Consider the following 25,173-nt stretch of genomic DNA (forward strand, 5'->3'; position numbering starts at 1 on the left):
CAATTATATATTGCCTGCCCCACCTCTATGCCACCTCTAACAGTGTCCACAAAATGGTGGCTGCCTGTCTGCTTGCTGCAACTGTGAATTCCAAGGCTGAAGAAAATAAGATTAAACTAATTTATATGGTGTATTATTTCTTAGGGTGACAGGTCCCCTTTAAAAAAAGAAACTCTTTTATAGTGTATGTTAATAACCTGGGTCTTAAATAACCCTGATTTCTCACTAGAGCTCCTGAGTTAAGGGTAAGTTCAACATGGTTCTACTACTCAGTCACACTGTTTGCTGGGAGACTAATGATTTTACTAATGCACTACAGACATAGAATGCTAATAGGCAGTGCAGGACTCACGTATAATGAGGGGCCTTGATGTGGCATGTGAGCTTAAATATTTTGGCCATTACTAACACCTTATTTTTTTTTAAATATTTTTTAAAGTCAAACTGACTAATGGCAATCCTTTATCCTTCTATTAGTGTCCCCTTAAATATAGCTCAGCAGAAGAATTTTTCTTTCAAAAGTTATGGTTAACTTATTGAAATTATGATGTGAGGGATATTTAGATAGGGGCTTCTCCTATTCCTGTTATTAATCTCCTAATACTGTGGGATAGTATATCTGTGATTTGATTTAAAATGTAAGTATTTAAGATTAATTACATACTAATAAGTTAGTTTGAAAAAAGATACAGAACTATCAAGTTCTACTCTTATATATACTGTATATATAAATATATATAATCTGCCTAACTGCTATTTTATCCAGAGGAAGGCACACACTCCTTCTGAAGAATCTCTAATTTGCCTCAAAGGAGAAAAAATTTGAAAACTTAGCAAAACGGCTAAAAAATTCACAAAATGCGGCTACTGCATGACTTTTTTGACTCACATGATTTTTTTTATGTGACCCCAACTTTTTTTTACATGGCCGCAAGTTTTTCCTGCAGATTATTGTTGTGGTGAATTTTTTCACTATAAATATGCCAATGCTGAAATGCAGAATTTTGCATTATTTTTCCTGACTCTAAAGGCTCTGCCACACGGGGAGTTTAGTCGCCCGCGAAAAATCTCCCTTGTCACGGGCGACTAATCTCCCCGAAATACCATCCCACCGGCGAACATGTAAGTCGCCGGTGGGATGGTACACGCTGTGCAGGCGATTTCGGCAAATCGACAAAGTTGCCTCGCGTCGCCACGTGTGCCATCCCACCGGCGAATTACATATTCGTCGGTGGGATGGTGGGCGACTAATCTCCCCATGTGCCAGAGCCCTAAGATGGCAATCGGACCAGTCCACAGATCAATTTGTACTAAGATCTATTTTAAATTACCCTGTATTTCCTCACTTGCTATCAAACATCCAACCCCTTCTTAAAGCTATCCTATGTATCTGCAACATCTGGTGCTCCAACTACCAAACCCATTGCACCAAAGTATTGCAGAAAACTGTATTTAATTTCCACAACTTATTATAGAAATTACATAAAAGGAAAATGGTCTTTTTTTTAAAGGCCATTTGTTTTTTTTTAACGGCCATTTGTTTACAAAGATGGCTAAACTGTTGATAATGCAGGGTAGCTCATTAGGTGAAGCCATGGAATATAGGTGTCAGTAAGAGTAGAGAAACAGCTGTCACAGCACAGCAACAGGAAACAAAAGAAGACAAAAGATCTGTACATTTTACTTACTGGTCAAAAATACAGGTTCCAGGTTGAGCAGATGCAGACAGCAGCAATACAGGGCATATATAAAGGCTGCCTCTTCTCTCCTTTAGTGGCACTGACACTGCGATCCATTCACAATGGGAAAGGTAAGTCACAACCATGAAAATATCCTGATAATCCTGATGGGTTTTTAATTACTATATAAGTAAGCTTAACTTTTTTTTTTTGTTTTTAAATCAAGCTGTGGCAAAAAAACAGTTGCATACTTTACCCTTACTTATATCCATAATTATTCCAAATATAGCATGAAATGATAGAAGATTACTATAAATGTTCTGCAACCTTGTAATGTAAAAATGATAGAACTGTACCCATGTAAATTAACAGAGAACTACCGATAAAGATTGCATTGCTTTGATTAATAGATCAAATTGGGGTTCCAGCTCCAACTTAAAGAGGATATATATTCTTTATAAAAATTACTATCTTTTAATTAATTTCCCTTAAATGAATATCACACTACCCAGTATATATATATATAAATACAGGTAAATAATCACTCTTTTCAGATGTGTAAAAAACAAGATGTTAAACCCCAATGTTTTTCTTTAGATCTTCTTTTATGAAGACAGGAACTTCCAAGGCCGCCACTATGAGTGCGGCTCAGACTGTTCTGACATGTCCTCATACTTCAATCGCTGCAACTCCATCAGGGTAGAGGGTGGTAACTGGATCCTCTATGAGCACCCCAGTTATAGGGGACACCAGTATTACCTCTGGCAAGGAGAATACCCAGACTTTCAGAGATGGATGGGCTTCAATGATTCCATCAGGTCCTGTCGCTTTATCCCCTGTGTAAGTGTTTACAAAAACTACTACTGTTGCAATAGTAGAAAAGAATATTGTACTAAAAGAGTAAAATAGAATAAGAAAATGAAATATGAAATATGTGGCTTGTTCATCTTTCATTTATTTTGCATGTATTTAATTTTTTAAAGCACCATGGCCAATACAAAATGAGCATCTATGAAAGAGGAGACTACCAAGGGCAGATGATGGAGTTCTTTGATGACTGCCCCAATACTTATGATCGATTCCGTTTCCATGACATTCACTCCTGCAATGTGTTTGATGGCCACTGGATGTTCTATGAGGAACCCAACTACAGGGGACGTCAGTACTACCTGAGACCTGGACAATACAGAAGATACAATGACTGGGGAGCCTCAAGCGCCAGAATTGGTTCATTCAGAAGAGTGTATCACAGATTTTAAATCATTTTGAACATCACAGAAAAAATATGTTTATGTTCCAATAAAAATGACAAATTCCTCATTACTATTTTATGTAATTATTATTCGTACATGTAGTGCAGCTGTGGTATCCAATGCCAAAGAAAAAAAACATGGGACTAAACAGAGTGTACAGAAAACTATTAAAGTTTATTTAGAGAATGGGTATCAATCATGTAGATAGACTGACCAGACTTTGCTTAAATGGAGGAGAGATTCTTATGGTGGGATACGATTAGCTTGTATCTCAAAATAAAAGCAATAAAACTGATAGCCTGGTGACCAGGGTCGGACTGGGGGTTGCAGGTGCCCCTGCTGGCCACATCCACTAACCCCCCGCAGGGTCCCCCACCCGATGTCCTCCCTGAGCGTGCATAAATTAAACGCGTCAGGGCAGGGGGAGTGTCGGAAAGGGTTGGGTCTAGGCCACTGGGGCCCACTAGGACCGGGGCCCACTGGGATTTTTTAATGGTGTCCTGATGGCCCAGTCCGACTCTGCTGGTGACGTACCCAGATTTAGCACTAGCCATCTTGTAATATGTTAAAACATGGGAAATATGTAAGGGAAAATTTCACAACAGAAAGAAAACAGGGAAAGGGTTAATCGGGTGGTTGCCAAAATTACAAACATATTGTACAAACACTGTTAATACGTAATTATTGTAGAATACATTGAATCATGTTCAATTGGATAAACAAAATCTACTCATCTTGCAAACCAAAATGAGTTTCTGGGGCCTCATGGGCGACTCAAGCCACACATATCACATTATTATTTTTATGTATTTGGATTGGTTTTGTGGAATTTCTAATTTTGCTACATAGCTATTTTGTACTAGCTCTTAAATGGAAACCAGTCTATCTTTGTGCCCACAACCGAAGGATTTTTTCCTGTACCGATGAATGTTAAACAGATATGCTAAACCTGATAACCAGATTTCTTTACATGGGACAAATTAGGCATAGTTTACAGAGATGTACCTCAGACTCTCTATCAGGCAAATCTTTTTAACCCTCATTTTCATTTCATTAATGATAATAATAATAATAAAATCAATCATTTTATTAACAAAGGGTTTATAGTAATACTGATTACCTGCCTCAAGGCATTGTGCTACTTACCAGAAGATTATTATTACTGTGAATTTATAGAACACCAACACCTACTCAGCAGGGATGTGCAATAAATGGGTTTGTATATGAAACATACAAGAAAACATAAAAAAAACTCAAAAAACAATATAATAGGTAAAGTGGGACCCATCCAAATGATCTTATAATCATTAAACATTTTTTGACAAAGACCAACATTATGGTGCAGATTTATCAGTGTGAAATTAGAACACACCATAGAAAAACTCACCCACTCTCTATTCATTTCTAGGTGAGTTTTAGAAGTGTAATTTTCAATACGTAGATGTTACAGTTCATCATTTGATAACTATCCTTCTAAAAATCCCACAGGAATAAAAATTGGGTGGGTAAATTTATCACAGTTCCGCAGTGAAAGGTATCAACCTTTCACTGTGGGCCACCAGTTGGACGGCACTGTGTTAGACCATTTATTGTATTGCTTTTCATTTCATGATTTTTTGTCTTCTCTTAAGGTCTTCAAACGTTTGGTCACATTGTCTATGTTGCAGAACTCCTAATTATGTTCCCTATAACTATATCCAATACTGTTGCTCTTTAGTTAGAATTGTAAAATGTAATGTCCCCATGCCTTCTAATGTCATCTAGTGCTCATTACTATACAACCCAGTTTCCTGTTTTATTTAATGTCTGCCACCTGACTGTGTGTCTACATTCTAAGGACTCATTAAATCTTTTTTTTTTTTTTTTTTTTTACTAAAATGAAAGTCCTTCAGACAACAGTGTCCCTTTATATGAAACAAAGGTAGAAATTGCCAGCATTTGGTCTAACTGTAGCTGTAGAATTGACCAGCTGCTAGAAACACCCTTGTGGCAGCGCTCCATCTAGCCCACATTCTGGAGTTGACAGCCGCTAGAAACCATAAAAAGCCATTATTTGTACACAAAAAGAAGGAGAAAGATTGCCAGTGCTCACTTTGCCTTACAAAATAATTTTTACAAAGAATGAGCTGTTAGCTTACATATTTTGGCCAAAGTGTGGTACTACTGTTTCTAGCAGCTGGTTAACGCTAGCATCTGGGTTAGACCAAGCACTGGTGATTTCTTTCTATGTTTTGTGTACAAATTGTAGCCAAATATTGCTTCTAGCTGCTATGTAGCCTTTAAAGTGGACCTGTCACCCGGGCATAAAAAGCTGTATAATAAAAAATGTCAAATTAAATATGAACCCCAAACTCATTTTTTTATTAACACATCCATACCCATTCTAAAAGCATTTAAAAATCCCAACTGTCAATCATATATTGCCTGCCCCACCTCTATGCCTTAGGAATAGATGTGGGGCTGGCAGTAACTTTCACCTTCAATTCAGAACTTCTTAGATGTTGCTGCACTCTTCACATTCTCCCTCCCTTCTCACATCTAATTTTGTAACCTGTGCATGGATATAGGTATCAGGTTCCCCCATACTGGCACAGAAATAAGATTTTGACAGGATACAAAGCTTGCCTTAATAACAGTGTCCACAAAATGGTGTCTGTCTGCTTGCTGCAACTGTGAATTCCAAGGCTGAAGAAAATAAGATTAAACTCATTTATATGGAGTAAGTGAAGTTTATTTTGCTTGACAAACACAATTGAAAACAATCTGGAATTATTTCTTAGGGTGACAGGTCCCCTTTAAAAAAAGGAACTCTTTTATAGTGTATGTTAATAACCTGGGTCTTAAAAATCCCTGCTTGCTCACTAGGGCTCCTGGGTAAGTTCAACATGGTCCTACTACTCAGTCACACTATTTGCTGGGAGATTTTACATGCACTACAGACTTAGAATGCTAACAGGCAGTGTAGGACTCACATACAGTATAATGAGGGGCCTTGATGTGGCATGTGAGCTTACATATTTTGGCCATTACTAACACCTTATTTTTTTGTTGAAAAAAGATACACATCTATCAAGTTCTACCGTTATATAAATATATATATATACAGTATATATATATAATCTGCCTAACTGCTATTTTATCCAGAGGAAGGCACACACCCCTTCTGAAGAATGTCTAATTTGCCTCAAAGGGGAAAAAATTTGAAAACTTATCAAAACGGCTAAAAAATTCACTTTTTTGACTCGCATGATTTTTTTATTATTATTTTTTTGACGCTAACTTTTTTTTACATGGCCGCAACTTTTTCCTAAATCTGCAAATTAATGTTGTGGCGATGTTTTTCACTAAAAATGTGTCAATGCTGAAATGCAGAATTTTGCATCATTATTAAGATGGCAATCGGACCAGTCCACAGATCAACTATTTTCAATTACCCTGTATTTTCTCACTTGCAAAAAAACATCCAACCCCTTCTTGAAGCTATCCTATGTATCTGCAACATCTGCTGCTCCATCTACCAAACCCATTGCACCAAAGTATTGCAGAAAACTGTATTTAATTTCCACAACTTATTATAGAAATTACATAAAAGGAAAATGGTCTTTTTTTAAAGCATAAAACCATAGAACATTTCATTACTATCCTTCAAGATTACCATTATTATTTCACTGTGAATGGTTCTAAGAGGTTCTGTGTTCTTTATAAAAATTAATGACGGCCATTTGTTTACTGAGATAATGACTAAACTGTTGATAATGCAAGGTAGCTCTTTAGGTAAAGCCATGGAATATAGGTGTCAGTAAGAGTAGAGAAACAGCTGCCACAGCACAGCAACAAAGGAAACAATAGAAGACAAAAGATCTGTACATTTTACTTACTGGTCAAAAATACAAGTTCCAGGTTGAGCAGATGCAGACAGCAGCAATACAGGGCATATATAAAGGCTGCCTCTTCTCTCCTTTAGTGGCACTGACACTGCGATCCATTCACAATGGGAAAGGTAAGTCACAACCATGAAAATATCCTGATGGGTTTTTAATTTTTTGATCTGTGGCAAAAAAACAGGTGCATACTTTACCCTTACTTATATCCATAATTATTCCAAATATAGCATGAAATGATAGAAGATTACTATAAATGTTCTGCAACCTTGTAACGTAAAAATTATAGAACTGTACCCATGTAAATTAAACAGAGAACTACTGATAAGTATTGCATTGCTTTAATTGATCTAATTGGGGTTCCAGCTCCAACTTAAAGAGGATATATATCCTTTATAAAATCTTTTAATTAATTTCCCTTAAATGAATATCACACTACCCAGTTATACTGTATAAATACAGGTAAATAATCACTCTTTTCAGATGTGTTAAAAAACAAGATGTTAAAGCACAATGTTTTTCTTTAGATCTTCTTTTACGAAGACAGGAACTTCCAAGGCCGCCACTATGAGTGCAGCTCAGACTGTTCTGACATGTCCTCATACTTCAATCGCTGCAACTCCATCAGGGTAGAGGGTGGTAACTGGGTCCTCTATGAGCACCCCAGTTACAGGGGACACCAGTATTACCTCTGGCAAGGAGAATACCCAGACTTTCAGAGATGGATGGGCTTCAATGACTCCATCAGGTCCTGTCGCTTTATTCCCCATGTAAGTGTTTTCAAAGCCTTCATAAACCCACTCTAGTGTTGTAATAGTAGAAAAGGATACTGTATTAAAAGAGCCAGTAAAATAAGAAAGAATAAGACTGACTCGTGAAAAGGTTTCATGTCGCTTTATCCCCTGTGTAAGTGTTTCCTAAAACCACTCAAGTGTTGCAATAGTAGAAAAGAATATTGTACTAAAAGAGTAAAATAGAATAAGAAAATGAAATATGAAATATGTGGCTTGTTCATCTTTCATTTATTTTGCATGTATTTCATTTTTTAAAGCACCATGGCCAATACAAAATGAGCATCTACGAAAGAGGAGACTACCAAGGGCAGATGATGGAGTTCTTTGATGACTGCCCCAATACTTATGATCGATTCCGTTTCCATGACATTCACTCCTGCAATGTGTTTGATGGCCACTGGATGTTCTATGAGGAACCCAACTACAGGGGGCGTCAGTTCTACCTGAGACCTGGACAATACAGGAGATACAATGACTGGGGAGCCTCAAGTGCCAGAATTGGATCATTCAGAAGAGTGTATCACAGATTTTAAATTATTTTGAACATCACAGAAAAAATATGTTTATGTTCCAATAAAAATGACAAATTCCTCATTACTAAGTTTTGTAATTATTATTTGTACATGTAGTGCAGCTTTGGTATCCAATAATTGAAAAAAAGAAACATGGGACCAAACAGAGTTTACAGAAGACTATTAAAGTTAATTTACAGAATGGGTATCAGTTATGTAGATAGACTAACAAGGCTTTGCTTAAAAACACCGGAAAAGAGAGAAAAACTAAACTGAGAGCCTAGCTATCTTGAAATAAAAAAAAATAAATATATAAGGGCAGTTAAAGAAAAGAGTGAAAGGGTTAATTAGATGGTTGCCAAAGTAACAATCATATTGTACAACAAAGGTTGCTAGTAGCCAACTATCATATAATATATTTAATAACATTAGTTTAGATCCATAGCCCAAGATATGTATAGTAAAATCCAGATACAAACTTACTTGAATGTGCTCTAGAGTCTGCTCAACCTACCAACTGTCAGAACCTGGACTACATAATTTATTTGTATTGTTTATTTGGATTGGTTTTGTGGAAAAGAAAATTTTGTTACATACATTTTTGCACTTACTCATAGAAACAGCTAGAGATATTGAATCTGATGGCCAGATGATGGTAAATGATGCTTAGTCAATACTGCTAAGGATGTGATGAGAATAGAACAAATTGTGCATGGCTTACAAAGATGTACTCTCTATCAACCAAACTCTTTTAACTCCCATTATGATATCAATAAAATCATTTTACAAAGATGGGCTTCAACTTCTCAGACTGATCATTAGACAAGTGATATTGATTCCCTGCCTCAAGGTATTGTGCTTCTTACTAGTGGCTAATTATTATTATTTATAAAACAGCAATATATTCTGAAGTATTGTACAATAAATATTTGTATGAATCAAAGAAGCAAACGTTATTGTTGCATCTCACACACAGTGATTACATCCATCACTATTAACTTTAAAGGAGAAAGAAAGGTAAAAACTAGGTAAGCTTTATCAGAAAAGTCTATGTAAATACAGCAATAAGCACTAACAGAAATGCTGCACTGAGTTCTCTGTCAAAAGATTTATTGTGTCTGTTTTCCTGTGCCAGAGACACGCAGATCTCTGCTCTCTACCCTCACCTGCTCCCCCCTCCCTCAAGAATGCTAAGAACTCACTCCCCCCCTTAGGAATGTGGATCTGAGCCAATCAGCAGGAGGCGTCCTCATAGTCTTACTAACTGAGCATGTACACCGGTCTTGCTCTTGGTGCAGGAGTGAGGCAATATGGGAACTTTCTTTACACAGCTCAGCATTTTTTCTTCCTGTTTGGCTTCTGATCATCCGAACGGGAGAAATATGGGAAACTTAAGGGCACTATTAAGAGAACTGAAGGTATGCCTGCAGCTCTTTATTAGCCTTTTCTTCTCCTTTAAGCTTCAAGACACAGACCTTTTATTGTATCACCTTTCATTTCTTGACATTTTGCCTTCTCCTACACTTGAATTTAAATTGGTTGCATCATCTTAATATCCAGAACTCTTAACTGTGTTCTTTTTAACTATAACCAATACTGAAGATCTTTAATTAGATATCCGTAAAATGTAATGTCCACATGCAATCTCTAATCCTAGTGCTCATTATTATAAAACCCCTTTCCAGTTTTATTTATTGTCTGCCACCTGAATGTGTGTTTATATTCTAATTTCTCATTTACCTGTACTACCTTTTGAATATTTTTTCTTATAAAAATAGAAGTGCAAGCATTAAAAGTGCCAAAAACTTTTCCAGCAATAAAATAAAACAATAAAACAATCTTCCAAAACTGCACAATATTACATAATATTTGTATGCAAAAGTACACACTATCCATTCTGATAACAGTATCCCTTTAAATATAGGTTAACAAATGAAAACTTATGTCAAAAACATTATAGCTTATTTATTGAAATAATGGTGTGATGGATATTTAGATTCTCTTGTTCCTGTAAAGCTGAAACATTGCAGAAAGGTTAATATGGTGGCACATCAGACATGAAACTAATGTCATTCTACTCCCTCCCTACAAGGTTATTCAACACCCTTTTTACAGATTATTGTCCAGGTTGTACCTTGCCCCCCACCCATAGTTATGACTCTTTAAATACAACCCATGTGTGGGCTTGATAGCAGACCTGCAGGTGATATTTTAGTGCAATCTAAATGAATCTAGACTTGAGTTTTCTCATTTACACTGTGTTATACAGGGCCTATTTCCTTGCGATACTCATTGTTGTTCTTTTGTTTAAGTCACAGGCATTATTTTAAACTACAGAAGTCTAAACTTGGTCCTAGGTGATCTTATCAAGTCCAGCTCATTAAAGGAACAGTAACACCAAACCATAAAAGAGCTTTAAAGTAATAAAAATAAAATGCACTGTTGCCCTGCACTGGTAAAACTGGTGTGTTTGCTACAGTAACACTACTATCATTTATATAATAAGCTGCTGTGTAGCCCCGGGGGCAGCCATTCAAGCTGGAGAAAAGGAGAAAAGGCACAGGTTACATAGCAGATAACAGATAAGTTCTGTAGAATACAATAGTGTTTTATCTGTTATCTGCTAAGTGCCTGTGCCTTTTCTCCTTTGAATGGCTGCCCCCACGGCTACACAGCAGCTTATTTATATAAATTATAGTAGACTTTCTGAAGTAAACACACAACTTTTACCAATGCAGGGCAGCAGCACATTATATTTTAGTTAGTTTTTTACACTTTCATTTTTTGGTGTTACTGTTCCTTTAAAACCATTTATATGGTGAAGAATGGCCCATATGAAACTTCAACAGATAAGATCATTTAGTTATATAAACAAGTGATAATATTTGTGAAATTCAGAGCATTTACCTCACATAAAAATGCCAGTTTGCAAATCTGTGTGTTAATCTTGACCCACTAAAACTAATACTTAGCAATATCAACTGGAATGAAAAAACACTTTATCACTTGTAATGGGCAGATTCTGATGTACAGCGGCTGTGTAAACAAAAAAATCCTCACTCATTGTTCTGTATCTAAGTGAAAGGTGTGTTAAAGGTCTATTTGATATAACCATATGGACATATGAACATATAAACACTTACCAACAGCATAACTAAGAGCAAAAAAAAATGTTTCTAGCTAATGATAGAGGGAAGCAGGGAGAATAAACCAAATAGGAAGGCTCATGCATCACCAGGATAATATATAGAATTGTAGTTTTTATCCAGATATAAATGTCACAGTGGTAGGAAAATGTTGGTTTATAGTTTTGGGGGAAGTATGGCGGTAATTTAATTAGTACTACTGCCTTGCATATCTGCAAGGAGTTTTTCTGTCCCCCCATGATATTGCAGGTTTCATTTCAAACACCTTAAACTCACAGACAGGCAAACTGACTCCTATTAAAAATGAAAATAGTGTGTATAAATGATGAACAATCTATATGAAGCATTGAGGAATACTGTATGCCAGTGCTGCACAAAAGATAATAATAGTTGTCTTGCAGCTTTGGTGCCCTAGGTTTAAGTCTACCAAGGGTACTATCTTCAAGGAGTTTGTTTGTCCTCCTCATGATACTGTGGGCTTCCTCTAGATACTTGAGTTTCCTCTCAAACACCTAACATACAGGCAGGTAGATTGACTCCTAATAGTTTGTATGAATGTGGCAGAAACCTTAAATTGTAAGCTTCACTGGGGCAAGGATTGATGTAAACGATGAACAATCTTTGTGAAGTGTTGAGGGATATGTCAGCACCAAATAAACAAAGGATAATAATAGATCCAGTGAAAATATTACAAAATGTAAATATTTAAGATTAAGTACATAGTAATAACATAATAACATAGTAAGTTAGGTTGAAAAAAGACACATGTCCATCAAGTTCAACCTTTTTTGTCTGTATAAAACCTGCCTAATGGCTAGTTGATCCAGAGGAAGGTACAAACCCCTTCTGAAGCCTCTTCTTCTCAACTCATTACAAAGAAGGAAACAGCTGTGACAGCACAACAACTAAAGAACAATAGAAGACAAAAGATCCATACATTTTACTTACTAGTCAAAAATACAGGTTCCAGGTTGAGCAGATGCAGACAGCAGCAATACAGGGCATATATAAAGGCTGTCTCTTCTCTCCTTTAGTGGCACTGACACTGCGATCCATTCACAATGGGAAAGGTAAGTCAGAACTATGAAAACATCCTGATAATCCTGATGGTTACTAATTACTGTATAAGTAAGATAAACAGTTTTTGGAATCATGTATGGTAATCATTAAAGAACATTTTTTAGATTGCATACTAGTGATGGGCAAAAAAATTTTGCCAGGCTTGGATTCGCGGTGAATTTTCTGCAAATTTCACCATTGTCAGATTTATTTGTGAAACAGGCGCACATAAAAAATAATGTTGTGTGCACCATTTTTGCCGTTTTACAAATTTTTTCCCATTTCGCTCATCACTATAGCATACTTTACCCTTACTTATATCCCTAACTGTTCCAAAAATATCAGGAAATGATAAAAGATTACCATAAATGTTCTTTTAATAAACAAATGATAGAACTGCACACATGTATATTAAACAGAGACCTAGAGAAATAACATTTTCATTGTTATATAGGATAAAGATCCTATTGCTTTGATTAATAGATCTTATTGGGGTTCTAGCAAAAAGCATAAATATATGCCCTTTTTAAAAAAGGTTTCTCTTTTAATTCCCTTTAAAGGAACATTGCATTACCCAGTTATGGATTTTAAAAATATGAACTTTTCTGCTTATTTATTAGAAAAAAAAAATCTTGATGCAAATTAAACTTTTACAAGGTTTGTCCTTTTACTGTTCTCTAAGCTGCATTCATATTTTCAATTCTGTTGTACGGCATTGTGTAGTATGTAGGCACATTATAAATACAGGTAAATAATATAATAATCATTTTATTTTTCATTGTTAAAAAAATCAGATGTTAAAGCACAATATTTTTCTTTAGATCTTCTTCTACGAGGAAAGGAACTTCCAAGGCCGCCACTATGAGTGCGGCTCAGACTGTTCTGACATGTCCTCATACTTCAGTCGCTGCAACTCCATCAGGGTAGAGGGTGGTAACTGGATCCTCTATGAGCACCCCAGTTACAGGGGACACCAGTATTACCTCTGGCAAGGAGAATACCCAGACTTTCAGAGATGGATGGGCTTCAATGATTCCATCAGGTCCTGTCGCTTTATTCCCCATGTAAGTGTTTTCAAAGCCTTCATAAACCCACTCTAGTGTTGTAATAGTAGAAAAGGATACTGTATTAAAAGAGCCAGTAAAATAAGAAAGAATAAGACTGACTCGTGAAAAGGTTTCATGTCATTTATTTTGCATGTATTTAATTGTTTAAAGCACCGTGGCCAATACAAAATGAGCATCTATGAAAGAGGAGACTACCAAGGACAGATGATGGAATTCTTTGATGACTGCCCCAATACTTATGATCGATTCCGTTTCCATGACATTCACTCCTGCAATGTGTTTGATGGCCACTGGATGTTCTATGAGGAACCCAACTACAGGGGACGTCAGTACTACCTGAGACCTGGACAATACAGGAGATACAGTGACTGGGGAGCCTCAAGTGCCAGAATTGGTTCATTCAGAAGAGTCCATCAAATGTTTTAAATCATTTTGAAACAGTGCTCAACAAATATGTTTTCATTCTAATTAAACAAATTCCTTAACACTTGTAATGTAATTTTTATTCACACATTTAGTGCAGCTTTGGTATCCAATATATGTGTATGTGTACAGAAGGGTATTTAAGTTAATTTAGAGAATGGATATGAGTTATGTAGATAGACTGACCAAGCTGAGCTTAAAAACACTGGAGGACAGATGCTTTTGGTGGGATATGATTAGCTTGTATCTCAAAATAAAAATAATGACATTTATATGCTGGTGACCTAAACAACTTAGCTATTTTGAAAGAAACACATTATATGGTTGCCAAAGATACAATCATATTGTAGAACAAAGGTTGCTAGTAGGCATCTATTATATATGAAGATACAATCTTGATGAATGAATGAACTTCAGGGTCTGCTCAACTTATGAACTGTCAAAACCAAAAAGAGACCCTGGGCCCCCATGGGCTAAATAATTTATCCCATTATTATCATTTATGTATTTGTATTGTGTCCTGGGGTGTCTGTTTGGTCGTATTTGTCCATATTTGTTATATTCCAGCATATATGTGATTTTTTCATTGGCAACAAACCACCAGATTTTCTTTTCCACCATCTGTGGTTGGGGGCCAGGTCCTTTCCAGTTGGAATCTAGTGCACATCTTGTGGCCAAGCAGATTTGAGAAATTAATTTGTTTTTTGATTGGGTATATTTGGAAGGTGTCTGCTCAGCAATGCAGCCCTGGGATTGGGATTTATTTGTCAGTAATGGCTATCATAGTAGGGTAAACGTGGAAGCCCAAGTTTGTTGGACCATTGGGTATGTCCACCAATTTTGCCAGTTGTCTGCCACTGCAGACCTATTGTGCCCCATAATCGTAAGCCATCTGCATTTATAGGGGGTTAGCTTATAGGTTAGCTTTGAAAAATTACAATGCAAGAATTTTCAGTTGAAGCAATCGTGGCTTATATGGATCCTCTTAGGCTTAACCCCCTGTGCTTCTTCATGCTGGCCGAAACATGTAGTGTGGTGCAAAACTAATAAATTAAATTGCAGCAAAGTTCTGCTCCTCTGCTTTCTCCATATTTTCTTTTTGGTCAGCTTTGAAAAAATAATAATATGACAAATAATTAGTATGTATTATATATATTATATATACAGTGGAGGAAATAATTATTTGACCCCTCACTGATTTTGTAAGTTTGTCCAATGACAAAGAAATGAAAAGTCTCAGAACAGTATCATTTCAATGGTAGGTTTATTTTAACAGTGGCAGATAGCACATCAAAAGGAAAATCGAAAAAATAACTTTAAATAAAAGATAGCAACTGATTTGCATTTCATTGAGTGAAATAAGTTTTTGAACCCTCTAACAAAAAAAGACTTAATATTTAGTGGAAAAACCCTTGTTTGCAAGCACAGAGGTCAAACGTTTCTTGTAATTGATGACCAAGTTTGCGCACATTTTAGGAGGAATGTTGGTCCACTCCTCTTTGCAGATCATCTCTAAATCCCTAAGGTTTCGAGGCTGTCTCTGTGCAACTCTGAGCTTGAGCTCCCTCCATAGGTTTTCTATTGGATTAAGGTCCGGAGACTGACTAGGCCACTCCATGACCTTAATGTGCTTCTTCTTGAGCCACTCCTTTGTTGCCTTTGCTGTATGTTTTGGGTCATTGTCGTGCTGGAACACCCATCCACGACCCATTTTCAGTTTCCTGGCAGAGGGAAGGAGGTTGTCGTTCAGGATTTCACGATACATGGCTCCATCCATTTTCCCGTTAATGCGAATAAGTTGTCCTGTGCCCTTAGCAGAAAAGCACCCCCAAAGCAAAATGTTTCCACCCCAATGCTTGACGGTGGGGACGGTGTTTTGGGGGTCATAGGCAGCATTTTTCTTCCTCCAAACACAGCGAGTTGAGTTAATGCCAAAGAGCTCTATTTTGGTCTCATCAGACCACAGCACCTTCTCCCAGTCACTCACAGAATCATTCAGGTGTTCATTGGCAAACTTCAGACGGACCTGCACATGTGCCTTCTTGAGCAGGGGGACCTTGCGAGCCCTGCAGGATTGTAATCCATTGCGGTGTAATGTGTTTCCAATGGTTTTCTTGGTGACTGTGGTCCCTGCTAATTTGAGGTCATTAACTAACTCCTCCCGTGTAGTTCTAGGATGCTTTTTCACCTTTCTCAGAATCATTGACACCCCACGAGGTGAGATCTTGCATGGAGCCCCAGAGCGAGGTCGATTGATGGTCATTTTGTGCTCCTTCCATTTTCGAACAATCGCACCAACAGTTGTCACCTTCTCTCCCAGCTTCTTGCTAATGGTTTTGTAGCCCATTCCAGCCTTGTGCAGGTCTACAATTTTGTCTCTGACATCCTTGGACAGCTCTTTGGTCTTTCCCATGTTGGAGAGTTTGGAGTCTGCTTGATTGATTGATTCTGTGGACAGGTGTCTTTTATACAGATGACTAGTAAAGACAGGTGTCCTTAATGAGGTTGACTAATTGAGTAGTTTAAGTGTCTAACCACTCTGTGGGAGCCAGAACTCTTAATGGTTGGTAGGGGTTCAAAAACTTATTTCACTCAATAAAATGCAAATCAGTTGCTATCTTTTATTTAAAGTTATTTTTTCGATTTTCCTTTTGATGTGCTATCTGCCACTGTTAAAATAAACCTACCATTGAAATGATACTGTTCTGAGACTTTTCATTTCTTTGTCATTGGACAAACTTACAAAATCAGTGAGGGGTCAAATAATTATTTCCTCCACTGTATATACTCAGGGCCACCATCAGAAATCACAGGGCCCCTCACAACAAAATTTTCTGTGCCCCCCTCCCACATAGCCCCACCCTTCAGTACAAAGGACACACAGACATAAAAAGTATCAGGGCCCCCCTAACAGTGCCCCCTAATGCTATGTTGGCCAGGGCCCCCCATACACAGGGCTCCCAATTGCCCCCATACACAGTGCTCCCAATTGCCCCATGAAGACAGTACCTCCCTACAAAGTACTCGACTAGATAGGTCCTCTGCGCCCAGCCTTCCAAACCTTATACATCAAACTCCCAGCAATAGAGCCACACTCTCAGCCAATAGGGCCGAACTCTCGCCCTCCCTACACAGTGCCCCCAATTGCCCCATATACAGTGCCCCCAATTGCCCTGAAGACAGAGCCCCCCTAATGCTATGCTGGCCAGGGCCCCCATACACAGTGCCCCCATAGACAGTACCCCCCCATAGACAGTGCCCCCATACACAGTGCCCCAAATTTCCCCCATACACAGTGCCCCAAATTGCCAGGACATTTCATGACAGAGACAGTTTTTGGGCTCCTTGGGACATTTCATGACAGAGCCAGTGTGTGGGCTCCTTGAGACATTTCATGACAGAGACAGTGTTTGGGCTCCTTGGAACATCTCATGACAGAAACAGTGTGTGGGGAAACAGCATTTCAAGACAGACAAAGTGTGTGGCCACTAAGCATTTCATGTCACAGTTATTTCTACCCATACATTTAAAAAGACACAGATCTCAGGATAAGTAATTTTTAAATCTATTGTATAAAAAACAGTCAAGTGAGAAACAATTATATTTTTATTGCTGTATCTGTAGGTCCTCATACTGTATTGATGTTCTTCTTAGTGGGTTAGTGGGTCATCATTTCATAAAGTGAAGGAAATGTATGACCTTTTCATTGTAGTGGTGATTTCCCTTACAAACATCAAGATAAAATTCTGTTCAATGCTAGAAAGTTCAAATTACAGAAAGGCCATGTCCCATAGACTTTATTTTAATCAAATAATTAACATTTTTAACAATATGTTTTTTTGTATTATAATAAGACAGCAGCTTGTACTTGATCCAAGCTAAGCTATAATTAATCCTTATTGGAGCAAAAACATTCCAATTGGGTTTAATTACTGTTCAAATAATTTTTTAGTAGACTTAAAGGAAAACTACTTAACCGTGAAAAATTAACCAACAGATAGTTTATATTATGTTAAGTGACCTATTAAAAAATCTCCCTAAACTGGAATATATATATATCAGTAAATATTGCCCTTTTACATCCTTTCCCTTGAGCCACCATTTAGTGATGGGCTGTGTGCTCCCTCAGAGATCACGTGACCAGAAACATTTCAGCACTAACTGTAACAGGAAGTAGTGTGGGAGTAAAAGGCAGAACTCTGTCCATTATTTGGCTGATGTGGCCTAGCATGTATGTGAGCCTTGGCTTGCTTGTGTGCACCGTGAATCCTATGATCCCATTTTTGAAATTACAATTTTCTATTTAGGAGTACCCAATAGCACACACTGCTAAAAAAGTATATTTTTATAAAAATGTTTTTTTTACATGAAGCAGGGTTTTACATATGAGCTTGTTTATTCAATATATTTTTATAGAGACATTGTTTGGGGGTATAGTTTTCCTTTAAAGTGGTGGTTAACCTCCACACTTAACTTTTAGTATGTTATAGAATGGCCAGTTTGAAGCAACTTTTCAGTTGGTCATTATTTATTTTTTTTAATAGTTTTTTTAATTATTTGCCTTCTTCTTCTAACTCATTGCAGCTTTCACGTGGGGGTCAATGAGCCCAGCAGTCAGAAACCTATTACTCTGTAAGGCTAGAGTTGTATTGTTATTGTTAATTTTTATTCAGGTCCTCTCCTATTTATATACCAGTCTCTCATTAAAACTACTCCCTAATTGCTAAGGTAATTTGGATCTCAGCAACCAGATTGCTGCTAAAAGGTCAAACTGGAGAGCTACTGGACAAAAATTTAAATGTTTTACTTAAAAACAAGAAATAATGAAATAATATTAATTTCTATGTGATTTTTAAAAGCACATTTATCAAATGGTAAACTATTACATCCATTAATAAATATGCTTCTAAAAAAACAATAGGTATGAATAAAAATTGGATGATTTTATTTGTGGTGAGCACCAATGTGTCAGATGTAAAATGCTGGGGCTCTAACTGTCTGGCCAGAAGTAATTGAGAGTCAAAACTCTTTGGGGCTGATTTACTAACCCACGAATCCGACCCGAATTGGAAAAGTTCCGACTTGAAAACGAACATTTTGCGACTTTTTCGTATGTTTTGCGATTTTTTCGGATTCTTTACGAATTTTTCGTTACCAATACGATTTTTGCGTAAAAACGCGAGTTTTTCGTATCCATTACGAAAGTTGCGTAAAAAGTTGCGCATTTTTCGTAGCGTTAAAACTTACGCGAAAAGTTGCGCATTTTTCGCGTAAGTTTTAACGCTACGAAAAATGCGCAACTTTTTACGCAACTTTCGTAATGGATACAAAAACTCGCGTTTTTACGCAAAAATCGTATTGGTAACGAAAAATTTGTAAAGAATCCGAAAAAATCACAAAACATACGAAAAAATCGCAAAATACCGATCATTACGAAAAAAACGCAATCGGACTCCATTCGACCCGTTCGTGGGTAAGTAAATCAGCCCCTTTGTCTTGATTTATTACATACTTTGGGGAATATTTATCATGCTGTGTAAAAAGTGGAGTAAAACATTACCGGTGATTTTGCTCATAGAAGTCAATCAAATGTTATGCTTTGGTTTTCTAACTGTTGAAATCTAATTGCTGATTGGTTGGGCAACATCACCGGTAATGCTTCACTCCACTTTTTACGCATGATAGATATACCCCACTGTGTCTGTCAAGAAAAGCTTGTGGGGGAAAAGAACTCTCTCTCATTAAAAGAGAAGTAAAGCCTAACTAAAGAATTAGGACAGATATGCTACACACTTTATTTTGTGCTTCTGTACCAGCCCAAGCCAACCACAGCCCTTTAGCAGGGAAGATCTATGCCACCAAAGATGCCCCAGTAGCTCCCCATCTTCTTTTTTCCTGATTCACTGCACATGCTCTGTGCTGCTGTCAGTTACTGAGCATGTGAGTGTCACTGACACTCTTAAAAATAACAGAAATGAAGACCCCCTAGGCACAAAGTTGAAAGCATTAACCAATTATACTATAGAGCTGGTGAACCACTAGACTATTGCAATAAATTCTATACATAAAATACAGCCTCTCTAGCCATTTTTATATTTAGGGATTTGCTCTACTTTTAATACTTGTGTGCCACTATTTCAGAACCAACACTGTGTCCCTAGTTAAAAATGATCTTTTTTTTAAATAGCTTGAGTGACAGTTATTTTCCTTAATAGAATGTGACTATTAAAGCGGACCTGTCACCCTTACCTTACCTTTTTTTCATTTTGATGAGTATTTTCCAAGATACAGCTACTCATTTCTGCCCAATGTCAATCAAATCCAATCTGCTCCGCCTCCATGCCTCTATATCACCGCTCCTTTCTCCCCCCTCTCTAGTTAATCTTGTGCAGTTTTCAGTGGAACGCACACATGTGACTACAGTACACGCGCCTATCTCTAGTGCGTGCGACCCCTGTATTGGGCACCTCATAGGGAATACGATACGTGGCCTAATAGACTGTATTCCGGATTCCTATAAAATATATAAAGCCTGCTTTGAATTCTAAATATCTAAAAGGTAAAAAAGATAATTTTGAGCTTACAAAATCCATTTATTGAAGCGATCATATTTGGCACTATTTTCTCAATAAAAAGCATATGTGTTATATGCGATTTTATATCATTCTCTTTTTCAGTTTTTATGGATAATAAACTAATCCAAATAACTTGTGCAGGACTTACCTTTATTTTATATATTTATTACTTCTATGCTAAAGTTTATCAACAATATCATGCATTTAATTTATAAAGGGGAACTTTTTTTTATTGTGATTTTATGACCATACTGAATTCATATATAGCTTGTGTATATATATATATATATATATATATATATATATTCACATAATGTCAAAGGAAAGTTAATCACATCATTTATATATAGAAAGAGAGAGAGATGATGTGATTAACTTCCATTTGACATCGTGTGCATGGCAGAACAACTTGGGTAGGATTGACCTTATAGATATATTTCTCAGAAATTTCAAGTGGAATTTAATCACACTATGGTAATATATAGAACATGGGTGAGTTTTCATGTATAAGGGGAACAGTCAACCTAAGAAATAAATCTAGATCTATTTGTTAGTTGAGCAAAATAAACTTCAATGACACTATATAATTACACTATATACAGTAAGTAATTTAAATATAGTTTCCTACAGTCTTGGACTTACACATTCACTAGCAGGCAGGCACCATTTTTTTGGGCATCGTTATTAAAGGACATGTAAAGGCTACATTTGCCTACATTTGCATCATTTGTACTGCATATACCCCCTTTGCTTGCCAGCACCATCACATTTTCCTAAACCAAATAGCAGCTTTCACCCGGTGGCCATCAGATACATTTAAATATGCAAACAGTATACACACACAGACCCTTATTCAGCATATATTTCATCAAGAATGCAGGCTCCCACAGGCACAACTGTCTGAAAAAAGTTCTGCTTTGTTTGAGCTGAGCTCAGGAGAGAAAGTTAGGAGAAAAAAATTGAAGCAGACAGCTAGAGCTGAGTTTCTATGGGAACCAGCAAAGCCATCTCTTCACTGGCTGCTAGACTGGGGGCGTGTTTAGTAATCTGAGCTTAGAACAACTGAGCATGCCCACAAGCCAGGAATCAAAGCAATTCCCGAGGGGGGGGGGCGAGTGGGTTACAGGAGGAGAAAGAAATCTAAGTGATTAAGGAGATGTTGCAGCCTTACTATTAACCTCTGGACAACCAGTGTGGCAGCTATTGAAAGATTTCAAAGAAGCTGTTCACTGATTGCATTTTTCTGTGTGGGGTTTCCATGTCCTTCCAAGGCAAGCTTTTCATCATGCCAAAATCTTGTTTATGTCATTTAACAGAGGACCAGATGCCCATACCCATGCACTGATTGTACAATTAGATGACGAGGAGGGAGTGGAAAAATTAGAATTGCAGTGACATTTAGGAAGTACTGAATGGACAGTTAAATTTATTGTCTGCCCCGCCTCTATGCAGCTGGGGTTTTTAAATGCCTTTATAATGCGTATAAAGGACCTTGAGTTTTATGTTTAATATAAAAAGGACTTGTATTGTTCAGCTTTTTATGGCTGAGCGACAGATCCCCTTTAATATCAGTAGTAACATTTACAAAAATTTGAACCATAATGTTTTATAATATTACATAATTAATAGTAAAATCGCTTAATATACTTTTTTTTGTAGAATGCCGAAGTGTTAGGTAAAAAACTGTCCCCACAAGACAGGAAATAAAGCATTATACCCAGAAGTGGTATTACATGTTTCTCCTAGAAACTTGGATAGAATAAAAATATGGCTAAATTTTACTGCTCAGGATTTTCCAGACTTCGACGGATTTGTTCATCAAATTTTCAATCAATAAAACATAGACAGTTACATTTTACTAAAAATTCATAATTCTTGAAAGGAACTAGAAGATTACTTCGACAGGATGCAATACCAACTCTCCTATTTGATAATACTTCATTTTCAGATGGATGACTAAACGCCCATTACAAAGTTTTTTAAAGGAAGTTCTGCCTTCAGCCTCAACTTCATTAGACCAACCATGCAATTGTTCATGTCACCGGAGTGATATATCAACTACTATGCAAGAAACTCAAACTGATCCTACTATGTTCATTAACATCCATGAAACACAGATTCCAGACTTTCAACAATCAATGTGTGCTCAAGAAATAGTAGTGAATCGGGATCACTCGTACGCTAGTCATCTTCCAGTACCTGACTATGCTCACTCAACTCCACATAAAGGGAAAGCAAAAAAATCATTGCTGTTGCAAATAACACCAGTTAATCCTGGAATAAATTCACCTATACTTGAAGAAAGTGGATACATGTGAGGGTGAAAGAAATGACAGTTGTGATGGTATTGTTCCATTATTTTCAGATAGACATCAACCCTTGAGTGAAGACCTACAGACTACGTATGAAGAATCCACTATCCAAACTCCAGAAAAAAATAACAAGGATGAAACCTACTATCCTGACACTTCCCCATCAAGTACTTCATTTTTAATACAAGGTGAGCAGACAAACATACAGAAATCGATGTCTACTGAAGAACAGATGGTAGAAGAGCAGAATTTTTTTGTATTTGAAAGTTGTTTGGACAAACTAATTTATATGAACTTGTCAGTCTTTACTGGGATGTACGGCTAAAATAGAACACATAATTAAAAGATTTGAAGGTTCAGTTGTAATAATTCATGCTGTTTGTTTTAAAAAAACACAACTTCCCTCTCTGGCAAAGCCAGTCTATGATAAATAATTTATCAGCTGGAAATCTGTTGTAAGCGTCATCAATCATTCTTAGTGGATCAGGTTACCAAAAAGTGCATGATTTGTGTAATATTTTTGGATTAAAACATTTTTCAGAGAGCACATTTTATAGGTATCAGAAAAGGTTTATTTTCCCTGTTATTGACTTGCATTGGATTATTGAGAGAAGCAAAGTGAAAAAAGATTTATCTGGACAGGCGCTATGTGTGGGAGGAGATGGACAATGTGATAGTCCAGGGCATAGTGCCAAGTACTGTATCTATACTATGATTGACCTGACTTCAAAGAAAGTGTTAGTTTTTGAGGTTTTCCAAGTTACCCAGTGTTCATCCTCTATTGCTATGGAAAAATTAGCATTTGAGCTGTGCCTTAACAGAATTCTAAGTGAAAAACTGGAGGTGCATATCATTGCCACAGATCGTCATCCAAGCATAAGTAAATTGATGGCAGATAAAACTGACGCGATAAATCATCAGTATGATGTTTGGCACTATGCTAAATCCTTACGGAAGAAAATAGCAGCTGCTAGTAAAAAGAGGGCCTGCGAGGACAACAAAAGAATAGCCGCGGGCAACAAAAAAAAAATTGTGTGACAAATGTGTTTCACGTTTTTTCTCATAGCTCATCACTATTTAAAACTAATATTTAGCAATATGAACTAGAAACCAAAAATACTGCTTCATTATTTGTAATGGACAGATTTAGAAGTACTTATTCAAATATAATTCTGTATATACATGAAAGGTTCATAATGTTTGGATTAGCAAACAGACCAATATCATAGCTAAGAGAAAAAGAACATACATCTAGCTAATGATGAAGGGAAGCAGGGAGTAGAAACCAATAGGAATACATCACTGGGATAGTCTCATACATCACTGGGATAATATCTTTAAAATTGTAAGTGCATTTATATGAAAACCATATGATAAATGTTACAAAAATTGGTAAGTTTTTGTTTGTAGCTTTAGGGGCAGCATGATGGTGCATTGTATATCACTGCTACCTTTCAGCTCTGGTATCCTTGGTTTAATTCCAACCAGGGCACTATTTGCAAGGAGTTCCCCATGATACTCACTTTCACTTTGGCAACACTCAAGAAACACAACCTTTTCAACTTTATGACAATAACTTTGTAACTAAAAACCCTGTTTTTCTAAATACATGCACTTGCACAGACAATAAATTACTAGTGAAACAGGGGACCATGGAATGTGTATTGATACCCTCTCTTTTGAATGCTAATTTAGCCAGATCAGTTGCCATTCCATTGTAGTTATATATACTTTGCCATGGCATGCTGCCACAAGCTCCTTTTTGTGTATTTCTTATAGATATTACAGTTTCTTCTCCACACCTAAAACACACAGGCAGGTAAATTGACTCCATATAGAAATGAAAATAGCGTGTGAATATGACAGAGCAATTTAGGGAAATAGCAAACTTCACTGGAGCAAGGAGATAAATGATTAACAATTTATCTGAAGTTTGAAAAATATGTCAGTATTACACAGTAGTAGTGCACAATGATCATAGTATGGTAACACAGACTTGTAGTCTTATCATATCATGTCTGTAGGATGATTTAAAATTTAAAAATTTATGATTAATTGCATGGTAAAGATTGGGATTTGCAACATCTGGGGCTCCATAAACCCAAGCTCATTTAACTAACTTATTGCTATTTTTTAAAAGTGTTAACTCTCACATAAAAATCAAACATTTTTAAAAACATAAAACCGTAATATAAACAGACTAGGCATATTTAATTATTATCTTTGAATATTTACATTATTATTTCACTGTAAGTGGTTCTGAAGAGAATGTGTTCTTCATAAAACCAATGACAGTAATTTATTCACTGAGATAATGGCTAAACTGTTGATAATGCAGGGTAGCTTCTTAGGTAAAGCCATGGAATATAGGTGTCAGTAAGAGTAGAGAAACAGCTGTCACAGCACAACAACAAAAGAAACAAAAGAAGACAAAAGATCTGTACATTTTACTTACTAGTCAAAAATACAGGT

General features: G+C 36.7%; 2 protein-coding genes across 4 annotated transcripts; both read left to right on the forward strand.

Moving 5' to 3' along the window:
• Nucleotides 1-1,739: 1,739 nt before the first annotated feature.
• crygdl.34 (crystallin gamma D like gene 34) lies at nucleotides 1,740-3,002 on the forward strand. Its single transcript, XM_004910959.4, has 3 exons — nucleotides 1,740-1,810; nucleotides 2,277-2,519; nucleotides 2,663-3,002. The coding sequence occupies exons 1-3, from the start codon at nucleotides 1,802-1,804 to the stop codon at nucleotides 2,936-2,938; spliced, it is 528 nt and encodes a 175-aa protein (XP_004911016.1). The 5' UTR covers nucleotides 1,740-1,801; the 3' UTR covers nucleotides 2,939-3,002.
• A 3,841-nt stretch (nucleotides 3,003-6,843) lies between these two features.
• crygdl.35 (crystallin gamma D like gene 35) lies at nucleotides 6,844-13,881 on the forward strand. Of its 3 annotated transcripts, none has more exons than XM_031905460.1 (3): nucleotides 6,844-6,932; nucleotides 7,341-7,589; nucleotides 13,542-13,881. In XM_031905460.1, the coding sequence occupies exons 1-3, from the start codon at nucleotides 6,924-6,926 to the stop codon at nucleotides 13,815-13,817; spliced, it is 534 nt and encodes a 177-aa protein (XP_031761320.1). In that variant the 5' UTR covers nucleotides 6,844-6,923; the 3' UTR covers nucleotides 13,818-13,881. The 3 variants fall into 3 exon arrangements, with proteins under 3 accessions (XP_031761320.1, XP_002939835.1, XP_002939823.2); XM_002939789.4 differs by lacking the exon at nucleotides 13,542-13,881 and adding an exon at nucleotides 7,865-8,204 and having other exon boundaries at nucleotides 7,341-7,583; XM_002939777.4 differs by lacking the exons at nucleotides 6,844-6,932; nucleotides 7,341-7,589 and adding exons at nucleotides 12,301-12,335; nucleotides 13,146-13,388.
• Nucleotides 13,882-25,173: the final 11,292 nt, after the last annotated feature.

The sequence above is a fragment of the Xenopus tropicalis genome, chromosome 1, assembly GCF_000004195.4.
Source record: "Xenopus tropicalis strain Nigerian chromosome 1, UCB_Xtro_10.0, whole genome shotgun sequence".
Lineage (NCBI taxonomy): Eukaryota > Metazoa > Chordata > Amphibia > Anura > Pipidae > Xenopus > Xenopus tropicalis.